Source organism: Astatotilapia calliptera, chromosome 8 (genome assembly GCF_964374335.1).
Source record: "Astatotilapia calliptera chromosome 8, fAstCal68.1, whole genome shotgun sequence".
Taxonomy (NCBI): Eukaryota; Metazoa; Chordata; class Actinopteri; order Cichliformes; family Cichlidae; genus Astatotilapia; species Astatotilapia calliptera.
Window position 1 is genome coordinate 17,977,859 of NC_137429.1, and position 13,986 is coordinate 17,991,844.

Below are 13,986 nucleotides of genomic sequence, written 5' to 3' on the forward strand. Positions count from 1 at the left end.
TACCAAAAACACAGACATGCCTTTGAAGACAAATTCTTTTACTTGGACTAATACAAAATCCTGTGGTGCAATTATTCCGATTTTATTAATGCAACTTTGTGCAACGATTAGACTCGTGGTTTTCTCTCAGCAGTTTTGTGGGCTAGTGCTTGCACTAGCTAAGTAGATTGTCTAGCAAGGTGCATCAACAATGCAATACTAAATAGGATGCTAATTCCAGTCAGGAAAAAACAACCAATTGTAGTTGCTGAAGAAACTGAAATATGCCTCTAATCATGCATAACATTAATATTTACAGTGTTTCCGATGTAAAAACTGTTTAGCTGTTCAGTTTAGCAATGGACAATCCCCTTACTTTAAGACCGCCTCTGGTATCATTTTTCCTGAGAAGTTGCTGTTTTAACTCTCTAAGAGGACATAGGGGTGAAAGATACCTCTGTTGGAACCTGTAGTAAAGGGTTCTTAAGAACTTGTCAAAGGGGGAGAGTAGAACAGAAACTACCGTTACTAATGACCTGGCGTCCAAACTGCAGGATGAGAGGCTCAGTGGAGAAGCAGCTGATTATTGCAGTGTTGGTTATTTGTGCCCATGCCGTCCATTACCTGTAAATGTCATGGGCATACTTTAGAGCCCGCTGGATCAGGAAAAGATGCAAATGAGCGAGTTTTATGGTTGAGGTAGAAACAATGAGGTCACAATCACATGTTTGGAGATAAAAATGAAAAATGTAGTCAGGGTGAGACAGTGAATAGACAGAGTAGGTAGCTGTCAGGATGTGTGGGAGGGAGACACACATATATACACAGTGAATCACAAAAAGGCACTTCACAAATAGCCCTCACTCCATACCTCTTTTTCATCCATCCTCATATTTTTTTTTCTTGCTGCACTTGCCTTATTGTCCCTGTCATCCTGCTATTGTCTTTAATTTTCTCAATATATGTGTCCACCAGCTGGTGGTCCTAGCTAAATCTGCTTCCATTTCATTACTGGTAAGAAAAAAAAATCAGGGTTGAAGACACTCAGCTGCAAATAATTGAAAGACAAACAATTGGAGAAAGTTATCATGGTGGAGCAGGTGCACTTTAGGTTGAATCCGAGTGTGTGTGTGTGTGTGTGTGTGTGTGTGTGTGTGTGTGTGTCCGCGACAAAGGGAGAGAAACAGGGGTGGAAAAGAAGAGAGAGATCGAAGCTGGAGACAGAGTGATGAACCCAAATGCTCAACCGCTGGCACCTGCTCACCAGCTTTGCTTGAACGCCGTGATTCTGCTCACCGAGAGTCGAAGGGTTGTGTGTGAAAGAATGCATGCATTAGAGAGAGAGAGAGAGAGTGTGTGTGCGAGAGGGAGCGAGAGAGACAGAGAGAGAGAGAGAGCGCACAATTGGGCATCACAGCCAATATGCACTAAAAAACAGAGAGACTTGGAGTGAGAAAGAGGGGGGTGGGCTTAGGTACAAGCATCATAGCAGCTCACGTTCTCCCACCAGCCCTGCTTCCTTCAGCACACAAGAAGACAGACACTGAGGAACCCTCCCTTTCTCTGTCATTTCTCTCTTCCTCTCTCTCTCTCTCCCACTCCTCCTTCTTGTCTGCTGTCCACTGGGGGAGACACTGCTCCTGCTGTGTCGATTGGTAGGCAGTTACAAACGTTACTATTTTAAGAGAATCAGCGTACAAGCACCGTGTGCGGCAGCAGACGGATCGAAAGGGGAGTTAGAGGCAGGGAAAGGCAGAGCCCTCGTTCTTCTGCACAAGTGTTCTGGCAAAAAGGGATGAAGGAGCACGGGGGAAGTCGGACCTGCAGCTGATGCCAAACTGCACAACTGAATCCAGGTAGAAGTAGAGCAAGGCAGACTGTAAGTCAAGAGGTCGTGCACAGTGGAGCTTTGTAGAAGAGAATCTTTCCTTATTTTACGGATCAACATTAAAAAAATAAGCGAAAAAAAAAGGAGAGACGGGGAGGTGGAGTTGAGCGACAAGCGAAAAAGATGGCGAGTTTTGGGAAACTCACAGACTACTTTAATCGCCGTAAGTCTCGAGAGGAGCTGCGGGTGGGAAGAAGCTCGCAGCGCAGTGGCAGTTACTGCTGCACTGTGGCCGAGGCCAGGTAAGTCGTGTGTGTCTACGTGTGTGTGTGTGTGTGTGTGTGTGTGTGTGTGTGTGTGTGTGTGTGTGTCACTATGCCTGGTTGGTATATACTGTTGTCTCCAGGCTGTAAACATTGCCACTTGGCTGTATCTTGTGACTTTCAGTGCAACAGAATGAGCATGTGCACATGAGAGGTTCGAGGGTGTGCGCCACTTGGTCACACACTTGCACCTCTACATGTGTGTCAGGGTTTAATGGTTAAGTAATATCAGTCAGATATATACTGAAGGGAGTGTAATATATGTATGTAACATTCTGAAAAACATCTAAACGAAAATGAAATGAATGAGCCAGCCCACATGCAAATTGTATGTTTTGCAGGACTGTGAGGCTTTAAAGCGACTGTGTACCTGTATGTGCATGTAAACATGTGCTTGTATGCATGTGAGTAAGCTTCGAGTTACATAAGTGTGGAGGTGCGGCGGATAGCTGCTGTCAGGCATGGTGGTAGCTACTATAGATTCTTTCCACTGTCGTGCAGTTGAATATGGAGCGTTTGCACAGAACAAAAATAGAGAGGAAGTCAATAGGCTCCATATAGAGAAGGAGACGCAAAGAGTCCTTCTTGGCCAAGTCTACCCACTTCACCTTATTTTTACCACACACGCACGTATTTACAACCACAACTGTTGCTGTTATTGATCTCCAAAGACAAATTTACAGGTGCCAATAAGTCAGGTTTTTAGTTTTTAGTTTGAAGAACTAACATCAATGTCACAAGTCTATGGTCTACTCTGGCATCACCCTGGTAATCTAGATTTAAATTACTTTTCATCTTCTAAATTACAGTAATCTCAAAAACAGGACTGTTATTAGCTTTTCTGGTTAACCGTCCAGCCGGTCAAACCTTCCACCCGAATGCAATATCTCTTAAAGGCTGCTCAAATTTCAGCACTCGAGAATGAATCGATTCAATTTCCCATCGTCGAAGGCAACGGTCACCGTGATATCGTGTTCTGACCCCCACTACTGCCCCGTTTGTTGCCAATGCAATATCTCGGAACCACCTGGAAGAAATGTCATTACATCTGGCACAAACATCCGCTCTGACTCAGAGATGAACCGGCTGTAATTTGGCGTTCGGTGATCGAGGTTACCTTGACAGCAAAACAAGTTTTTGTTCTCACTTAAGAATTCATCCACTAATTAGAAAAACATTTTACAAATATGTAATAGGATAAATTGATTACGTTATTACATGTTGTACCCAAATGATGATGTGGTGTTTTACAGAACCATTTTTCCAATGTGGTAGCTTAGGGAGAAAGAGAAGAATGTGACCACAATTCACATTCAATCAAACTCTACTTCTTCAATTCTAGTTCTCGGATTGGTCTTGTAATTCATAATGAAGATGGATTTAGAAATATTGCTTCCTCCGCAACAGTGCTAATTTTGTTTGTGTCAAACAGAAGCTGTCCACACCCTCCTGCAAACTCAATTTGCGTGGCTCTACTAAGATCTAACAACTTCTTGCTGTGTACTGCAGCGCTGCAATTAGCGTCCTGAATTCTGAAAGGTAACGTTATTCACTCTGATTACCGTTAAACTAAATGCCCCGAAAGAAAACGAGAAAACTTCGACGCTAAGTTTAGAGCTCTGTGTTTCTATTTCTGCTTACCGGCACGACTGTCCTTCTAATGATCAACCTTGCCTTGCTCTTAACAAGAACCCAAAATTACGTCTGAGTCAGTGTTAAATTATACAACCAGCATAAAAATGAAAATCAGAGCCCCAGTGTGAAAAACTCCCACCAGTGCCACTACTCTAGACTTTGAAAATATATCCATCAAATCTCGTATCGTTCTCACAGGAGAAGTGTTAACGTGGGTGGACATCTGGTGTATTTAAAAAAAAAAAAGACTCACATTCCCTGCCATTACAAATCCAGTATCTCTCATCCCCACAGTCTCTTTGTCTCTGTCTCTCCCACTCACTGTCTCTTTCTCACAAGCCACCCGCTTCCTACGCCCCTCAATCTCTTCCAGTCTTACTTTCAGTCTTTCTCGCTCGGCCTCTTTTATCATTCTCTTTCCCTCTGTATTGCCCCACTCTCATGCTTGTTCTCTCAGTACACTGTCGTGTATAAAGGAGGAGCCAGAGGGGTTTGAGGCTATCAGAGTTGCTACAAGACTTTTTTTGTTGAAGTTGGAGCTGTCTCTTTTGCCTTTAAATGAATAGGAGCAGGGAAGAGGGGGGGGGAAAGGGCAATAAAATGGCCAAAAATAGAGATTGATGTATTATTTATTAATGGTTGCAGAGAAAGAGGGTGACTTCAGCAGGGACAGCTATCAAACAATGTTCTGTTTTCAGTGAATGAATGAAAATCTGGCCTCAGTAATCTCCAGCATTACAGTTGTCTAACAAAGAGCTCATGCTGTACTTGTCTGTCTAGAAAAGCTTTGTGATTGATAGAGTTCAGTGAGATATGTACCTTTTCAAACAGGCGATAGACACTCGAAGTAAATGCTAATTACAGAACGTACTGGGTACAAAATGTCCGGGGATAATGAAGGCTTGATTGTGACACCAGAGCCGCTGCAAAAGATGTACCTAGCAGGTGAAGAGAGCGAAGAGTGAGAGTGATGGAAACCTGAGGCACAGCAAGAATGGCTCTCTAGCGGGCAGAATGGAGACTGTCCGCTAGTCCAGCAACAAACCAGCCTACTTACTAGTTTAAAACAATGAGCGCGGGTCGCACAGCCCTCGTAAGTCGTCCATATTACTATTAGAAATCATCATGTCACAGATGCAGATATTCAGTGGCTGTTACCAGTGCCAGTAGAGTTACGTGACTCTCAATACCTAATTCAGTATCACAGTAGCAAAGAAAAAAAGAGTGATCTATGTACTTAAACATAAACTCCCTAACCCTTTAACAGCCAAGTATCATACATGGCACCTGGACTTATTTTTTAAATATTGGCTGTAAAGTTATGAAGTAATCTCATCTTTCAGGAACCGTTTGAATTTTCTCTCTTGTTCAAAATGGTTGAGGAGTTACGGTAACGTGAAGCGCACGTGATAACGTCTAGGTGGAGCTGAATGTGTTCAGACAGCGGTACCTTGGAAATGCTTTGTGCTATGTGAGTTAACACGGAATTGGAAGTTGAAAAAACATTATCTCAGGTCCCGCCCATTTCCCGTTGTCCGTAGATGCTTCATGTCATTGAAAGTCATTGCTTTCTGTGGTTGCTGGTTGCCCCGTAATTTCCAGTGTCAACACAGCTTTAAGAATTTATGCAACGTTGGCGATTCTAAATATGTTAGCCAATGGAGACTTGACTAGACAAGACTACAATACTGCCGCTGTCAGTCCGGGAAGATCTGCAGGCTCAGTATGTACAGGAAAAACTACAAAACAGCACAATCACAAAAAACAATGAATTTTGGTATTTGAAGATATCAGAAGTACTGGTTCTGATTACATCCCTTGTAAGAAAAGCATGATTTCAAAGTGCTAAAGGCTTTAACTGCAAAATTTCCTTACTACATGAGACATGCTGTATTTTCAGTCGTCTTTTACTGCTGCATGGCCCCTCTCAGGTACAACCATTAGCATAATGTATAGTGACAAGAAGGTCAGTCCACAGTGAATGATGGGTAATGGTGAGTCAGTCTGTAATGAACAAGTTAATGTCCATCTTTACGTAATGTAGAATAGCCTTTTCTCCCGCTTGTCACTTAATCTGCTCTTATTTCTTTTTGACCAATTTCTTCTCAATTAGTTACATTTAAACTCAACAATAAAATAAATACTACACTTACATCACAGGTCTGTGATTTCTGTGGATTACAATCTTTCGAAAATCTATAAAATTGTTAAGAAGACAAATTCATGAAAGCATGTGAAGACAAGAAGGGCAAAAGTTTGGAACTGAAGTTCGGAGCATGAAAACGTGGGCACGTGTGTAAACAAGTATGAGGATGTGCACTTGCTGTGCTCTGCGAGTGTGCTTTAAGTCAGTTCAGCACCATAGATAGTTCTTTCTACGCAGCTACATTCACCAGCACAGCCAACCCCCATCTCTATCCCCAGCATAGGATGTTTCTTCAAAAGTCTTCATAACCCATCCTCCAATGTCTTTTATTAGCTAGCGCTTCATCTACCTAAGCATAGTGTACATTTGTTTTAATCAAACACCATTTTCTGTTAAATGCCTTTGCGCATGTGGTGATCAGACTTACTGCTGTGTGTATTTACTCCCAGAGACCCATTCTGAGGCTGGAAGAACCCTTACATAGCATTCAATGGAAAAATACTTCAACAGTTTCATATCAGATTACCAAAAAGGACTGAAGGCACTGCACGTGCTACTTTTGGAATTAATATAGGTCACTAATACAAATTGCTGTGCTTCTGTTGTACCAGAATGTGTTCTTGTAGAAACAAATCTAATTTTAGTCTGCACTGAGACAGAGAACAGAGGCTTTTTTTGCAGTCTTTTCATGTTAAGTCAAGCGTTCAAAGATATAGAGAAGTGCTCCTTCCACCCCCAAAAAAACAAGGAAAACAAACCGGGTGAGTGCTTAAAACACAACACCACTCAAACACATGATTCTGTTTTTACCAGAGGATGGCTATAAAAAGTAGACAGAGCTTACACGCCTCGATGCTGAAGTGCCTTGAACCTGCACTTGCTCTAATCGCCAGCAGGTGGCGGCTCCTCTTGTTGCATAATGAAGTCTGTTTGTATATAAATCTGTGAGAAAAGGATTCAACTTATCACCTGATTTATGACCTCATGAAACACTTTATCCATAAGCGTGTGGTCTCATGTGTTAGTTTCTTATCCTATGGAATAAAACGTGATGCTCATTTTGTATATTACTGCTTCATTAGATTCAAAATGCAAGGTGTACTTTAGGGCAGGTTTAACTCATGATCGATTCAGAAGGACATCGAAGCTAAGGGTGCAATGTCCTTCAACTTCTTGTGCTGTTGCGCTGCACACACTTTTAACACACAGAGAGCTGAAGTGAAGCCGAATGCTAAAAACAATGAAAACTGTCCTCTGTAGCCACCGTCTGTGCTTCTCCCACTTTCCTGTTCCGGACCACTTTTCAACCAAAGTTCAACGCACATGTGTGTAGGTTGCACGCATGCTAAGCTCTCTGTAGACCAATACCAATTCCAACACTGAAGGACACATCCACAGAACCACAAATTCACCACAAGTCCCTGTCTTTCTCAAACACTGTTGCAAAATCAGTTTAATTGTTAAGGCTTGATGATGCCAATCCAGGAGTAACATTGTAGCCCACAAACCACCCACACCACATAAAAACATTGCTTTTCAATCATAAGGTCAGAAGTTTGACTCCTGGTCAAGATCTCTCTGCATGGTGACCTTTTTTCCTCGTGAGCCCCTCCACATCTTTAATTAATGTTCTTCTTCATGCATTCTTCTGTTATTTCTAAGAAAAAAAATGTCACCCATTTGTTGTAGTGTCATTTTATTTCACTCAGAGCGCTCGCACAAATGTACACTGCCAAAGAAAGCTCGACTAAAATATAAGCGATAATAAATTCGGTGACAAAAAAAAAAGAAAAAAGAAACACCCCACAAAACGTGGTGCACTTGATGCTCGCAACCCTGGGCGAGACGCTGTTTTTATGAAAGTATAAATTGCTGCTGGGAAGCAAGAATAAGCCTCTCCGGCGATCTCTCGTCTCCCCCGTTTGTAGTCAGAGTCGCTAAGCAACAGGTTTGTTGGATGAGTGAAGCCCAAATTGTCAGAGTGGCCTGGGCCGGCTGTTCAGCACAGTGTGTTATCATCATGATGTGCTGGTGGGAGGCCAACAACTGTGTTTGCGCACGTGTGTGTCAGTGCAGTTGTATGTGTGTGCGTTTGTTTACCCGTGGACTCTGAGTTATTTCATCTTATGCTCACTGAGAAGAGATGTGTGTGCGCGCACCTCGGGCAGATGCTTTTTCATGCAAGTCAGTATGGATTGCCGAGGAGTAAGAGAGCTTTCAGTTTGCATTACTATCAAAGTTTCTATTTGTGTAAGTCCTGCACACATGTATATACCGTAGTCAGCGTTAAAGTATTACACACCACGCGGTTTGTCAGTGTCAAACATTCACAAATTCACCACCCGTGTTTTCTTTTAGCTCTCGGTTTCCTTGCCGGCAGCGCTTTGCCTCTCAAACCTGCAGATGTGCTGACTTTGCACCCGCTGTTGGTTTACCTGATAGCTCCCTAGCGCCGAGTAAACCCCGAGCTTACGCCGCATATCCTGAGCCAGCGATCGAAGGGAATTAAAAGAGAACATAAGTATCCCCCCTCAAACACAGCACACTTGAGTTTTACTGAAGTGGCTTGTAAAAACATGCTGGTACCAAAAAGACTCCTATTCACCGCTGAGTGCATGCACTTCTTAATAAAGCTGCAGCATTGGATTTCCTCATGAATTAATTAATGACTAATAATCTTCTTTCGTAAAGGCAAGCTCTTTAATGGATTAGATATGATCCTGTGTGTAGAAGAAAGGCTTTAATGTCTGGCTTACATCAGATTGATGATATTTGATGAAATTTGTTCATTTTCTGAATTTGTATCGCCACGGTTACCAGCCTTTCACCCTGTTTCGGACCACATAGGAGACATTTTTTGACACCCGGGATTGACACTCAAAAAGTGTTCTTTAAAAGGATACATTTACCAGAAAGATGGATGTATCCATAGTGATGAGGCCAGTTGATTTATGAGGTCCAGCTGGAAAAGCATAATTTTAAGCTTTTTAGCTGCTGATATCTTGTTATTTTTGGAGCAAGAAATCAACATAACTGGATAAGACATGAGATTAACTCTAAGCTATCTGCTTGGTTAGCAAGTTGCATCAATAGACTGTATGTGTCATGATTCGGCTGTGTGGCATGCAGGAGAGGACCCAAACGCACACTCACGGGGACACGGGGAATAAGCTCAGAGAGCACAGCTTTATTGCTGGAAAGGCAGATCACGGGTAATACAAAACTAAACTGGGAAAAACTAAATATAAAGCTCACCAAGAAACACAGGGAGAATCACACACAGCATGAGGGAGAACGCGACACCGAACTGAGGGAGACGCAGACATAAATACACAGAGGGTTAACGAGGGAAGTGGGAACACATGGGGAACACAGCTGACACAGATAACCATAACGAGACAGGGCAGGAGTGAACACAACATGACGCATAATGACGAGAGACTGTCAAAGTAAAACAGGAAGTACACGGAGGTTCAGACAGGAGGAGAGAGAGCACGGGGAGAACACAGACATAACGGGCTGGGGAAAACATGGAATAAAACACAAGGAGAGACGAGGGCTCACAGATACACAGGGGCACACAGGAGGTAACCAAATAAGGAACATCTTAACTAAATAACCTAGGAACCAAGGCATAAATAGGGAACAAAATACAAAACACACAAAAACTAAGAATACTAGGCCAACATGGCCCAGGACCATGACAGTATGTGTGCTTGTCAGGAACACAGATACCTGTTAATTGCATGCAAATAAAATACTCCTTGAAACTAGAGCACATCGACTTCTTGGACAATCTCTTAGTACAAGTAACCTCACGGCAGACCATGTTGTTTGCCTGATAATTGCATAACAACGCTCCAAGATGCACCAGCCCCTCAAACACTGTCGAGAGGTAGAGTCGAATTAGTGGAAGTGAAGCCTGGCAGACAGTTACCAGTTACAGCTGCTTGTGTGTCAAATCGGCACAGGAAATGTTTAATTGGATTAAACGGGCAACTTTACTATACAGTAATGGGAGTATACAGTGATTAATTTGCTTCAGCCAGCCCACAGTGAATGATTGCCGATGGCAAATCATTCTGTGATGAACAAGTTAATGCCCATCCTTCGGTAATGTACACAAAATGGTACACACGATGCTTCTGTTTGTCACTTAGTCCGCCCAGGCGTTTTTATCCCTTCAATCATTCCATTTATTACATTAAATAAGTCATGTTTAACTGGCCTGACTCAATTTAAAGTGGTTTACAGCAGGCTCCTGTTCTGCTGAGCATAACAGTTAGAAACACATTATGATACATAAAAATAAATGTCTCATGAAGCAGAAAAACAGCACGACATAAACAGCAGCACAGTGGAGACAACATAAATTTAATGGAATAAGATGGTATATGATTTGAATCAGTGGCTGTGAGCTTCTCTGAAACATTTGAAGAGGTTATAGAATTTTGTTATACAGAATACAGAATTTCATTCTCGTTTTTATTGTGTGGTTCACTCAACCTATTTAGTTTATTGAGGCCTTGGTTGATGTCTGCTGAATGAATCTAGACTGTGATTAATGCGTACATGCTGCACAAGCCTCTGCTTTTTCCAGCCCTTTAAGAGCTCTTACCTTACTCTACCTGCTCTGGTGGTAACAGGCAGATTTATCTGTAGAGTACATGTTTTTGAATCTTTTGAATGGGAACACTTACAAACAAGATGTTTACATTAGCTCATATGGGCAGTCCTGTAATCACCATAAGGTTGCCTGCCAAGAACTCAAGACGGTCGAGTCATCATTCATGCTTAGTAAATGATCTGCAGTCATCTGCAAAAGTCACTCTTCATTTCTTTAGATTTTACTGTGGAGATGAGAAATAGGTGCAGCGATTCACTAAAAAGTGCAAACATACAGAGTGTATATAAGCCAAACACAGAGTTTGTACAATTCTGTTGAGCTTGAGAGTCGATATTTGGTATGACCACCTTCATTTCTAAACACTGAACCCTATTAGGAAAGCTTTCTTGTCATCTCTTTAAGTAGTCTTCAGGAAGGACATTGCAAGCTCTTCTTCAATAATGATGAGTTTGGGGTCTGGGGAGGCCGTGACTGATTGTGTTGCATTGTGTTTTTCTAAGCAGATATGCTTTTATTGTATTGTCAGTGTGTTTTGGATTGCTGCCATGCTGAAAAAAGTTTTTGTGAATCAGATGCTTTTCAGATGGTATTGCATGGTTTCGGTTTCTTCAGTTGTTTTGAGGACACAGTGCGCAGCATACTGAAATATGGCAATTTGATATCCTTGTTGGTGCAAAAATATTTAATACCTGCCAAACTGTGACTTTTCTTTTCATATCTTTTCATAGATTCAACTAAAGAATGGGAATAAATAATGTGTTTTTGCACAGGCTGCTAGTAACAAAGTGCCTGAAGATATATTTTTAAATGTTTTTTTGTTTTTTTTGCCAAGGTGTCTGTTATGTGTAGACACAACATTGGCTCAGCCCTTGAGTTAGGTGCCTTATTAATGTTTGAATTATTCATAGGCAAGTATTAGCAAACAAAAATAGATTCCTCTGAAAATGGTCAGGTACAAGGCCTGGAGAACTATGGCTCAAGAACTCTTAAACAATGACAATAAAAGTCTGGCTCTTTGGGAGCAAAATACAAAAGGATGAGGAGTCACTCGAGACTTTTGCACAGTACTGCAACATTTAACTCTCGTGTTTATTTCCCAGCAAATTAGTAAAGTTAATTTCTGCCTCAGACCTTATAAATAATTGCAAAACTGCAATTCTAATTGTCAACAACAGTTCCACATAATAAAATGTGGAACTGTTGTTAGTTTTTGGAACGTAATCTGGGTTGCAGGGCTGACAAATCACAATGAAACAAACAGGACTAGACGGCAAATGAGAGAGGAAAAATGAAAAACACCCAAAAAGACAGAGAGGTTTGAAATTTGCATGCAGGCACACTTGCTCTCTAAGGCATATGCTGGTGTAATGACACACCATTATGCCGGCTTATGAAATTTAACAGCTTGTTTTGTTGTCCAAATCTGCAAGTGGTTGTCTTGTTTCATCTTCAAAATGCTCAAAATGAAACAGTTATCTCATATTATATGATATGAGATAATATATATATACATTTGTGTATATATTAAAACAAAACACACATTTAATCACAGATAAAAACTTTCCCCTGAAGCTTTCAGGAAAAATCAGCCTCTGAGAATTCAGCTTGCATGTCTTCAACTCATTTTCAGCTGGGGATCATGTGTTTAGTACCCAGGCTTGTCACGCTAAAGTCTGGAGGTCAGATGTCTTCCAGCTCCACCAGGCTGATGTCTGCTATGCCGGCCACGTTTCATTAAATCTCAGCACATCAATCTGATCGGAAGTGGCGTTGGAGGTGGACTCAATGCACTGAGTCAGTACCGAGTTTGTTGTTTTCAGATTCTTAGTCTCTATTATAAATGAGACACAAATGTTTCAGAGAGGATTTGTATGTAATATCAGTCATCTGTTGCAGTCTAACGCAGCACGGCTGTGAGAGCACAAGGAACGCAGTCTCCTGTGAGAAAATATTAACATAAAAAAGACACAAGTAAGCCTGGATGTGTGCTTGTCACCAATTTGTTAAGCCGATCTTGTGATTGTAGCCATTGATTTGCGTCCCATTGGACAGTGTTCAGTCCACTATCGATCTACTGTTCTAGTGTTCCAAATGACCTTCGGGTTGATTATACTGAGGTGGAAGCAATTTAGCTATTGATTGGCAAAGATGCTTTCGTTGCTCATTAACAGTAAGTTGTATTTGTCTACCAGTATGTGCCTGAGTCAGTGTTAGTGCTGATGTTGGATTTGGCTGTGGTATTGTAACGATCCGTGTAATTGACCATTTATGCTGTCTATGCAGGTCGCTGGAAAGGAAGCTACAGAGACCCATACTGGCTAAGTCGCGTACCCTCCCCAGCATCCCCCAGTCTCCAACGGTCTCCAGGGTCCACCACTCTGATCTCATTGGCGGGAGTCCTCCGCGCATGAAGAATCCTCCAGTTGCCACCAGCCACTCAAAGGCCTGCACTTTGCCACCTGCAGGTAAAGACAGAATGGAAGCTAGCACCACACAGCTAGCTTATTTTTTTTCAGCTAACAGAGTTTGGAGAAACAATATCAAGCGACTTGTTAGAATCAAAGTGATGCAATTAACCACTTTGTGGTCAGGCCATGACCACTTTTGTTTGAAAAAGGTGATTATAATTTCAATCTGCAGTAATTTGAGGGAAAATTGACCCTGTGGTAGGACCTATCCACCTGTCTATGGTGTATCTATGGAAAGATGGAGGTGAGGAAAGCAGCAGCAGCAAGACCCCTGCTCAAAACATACTTGGCATGGATAAAGTAAGAAACAGCATGAAAAGGAGGAAGTGTGGCAGAGGTGGGTTGCAAAGCAGCTTGCAGATACTGAGCAAGTGTAAAGGCACCCTGTATGAAATTTGCCACTTGGGTTTAACCTAGAAGTGCTCTTTTTTTCTTGGTGAACTTTGCTCTGTCTTTCATTTTTCACCATGAAACGGCAGTCTCTGGCCTGAGCGCAACTCAAAGGGTTAGTTATTTGAAAATGATCTTGTGGCGGCGATACAAGAGTTTAAAGGGCAGTAAAAGCTTAAGCTAAAGTCTTCTTATTTCTGTTCAAATGCCCACACCTGCATTGGTTCTGTGATATCCTGTCTTATGCTTCACTTGGCTGAGAGCGCCCAGCAGCCATCTGTCTCAGCAGCTGCATGTACAAGAGAAAACAGTGTATATCTTTTCACTGTTTTCTCTCTTCTCTCCTCCTCTTGTGTAGGAATCAAACGCCGCTCCCTCCCAGGAGAGGGGAAACTGTCATGGAGAATTCTGACGGTGTAAGCCCGCTGACAGCGAAGGCTTTCATCTTAAAGACAAATGAGGGCTTTTTTTGAGGATGAAAACATTTATAGGTGGCAGGGATTTTTATGTGAAAGAAAGCCCTTCACAGTTGGGCTTTGATTTGTATAGATCAAAAAGAGCTCTTCTATAGAAACACCACAATAGCAGAC

At 42.0% G+C, this 13,986-nt stretch overlaps 1 protein-coding gene across 1 annotated transcript in view; it reads left to right on the top strand.

Moving 5' to 3' along the window:
* ankfn1b (ankyrin repeat and fibronectin type III domain containing 1b) overlaps positions 1 to 13,986 on the top strand; it is a 152,505-nt gene that overhangs the window by 21,730 nt on the left and 116,789 nt on the right. Inside the window, exon 3 of the mRNA XM_026178722.2 lies at positions 12,822 to 13,003. Within this exon, the coding sequence (XP_026034507.1) occupies positions 12,822 to 13,003 (182 nt within the window). The remainder of the gene's footprint in view (positions 1 to 12,821; positions 13,004 to 13,986) is intronic.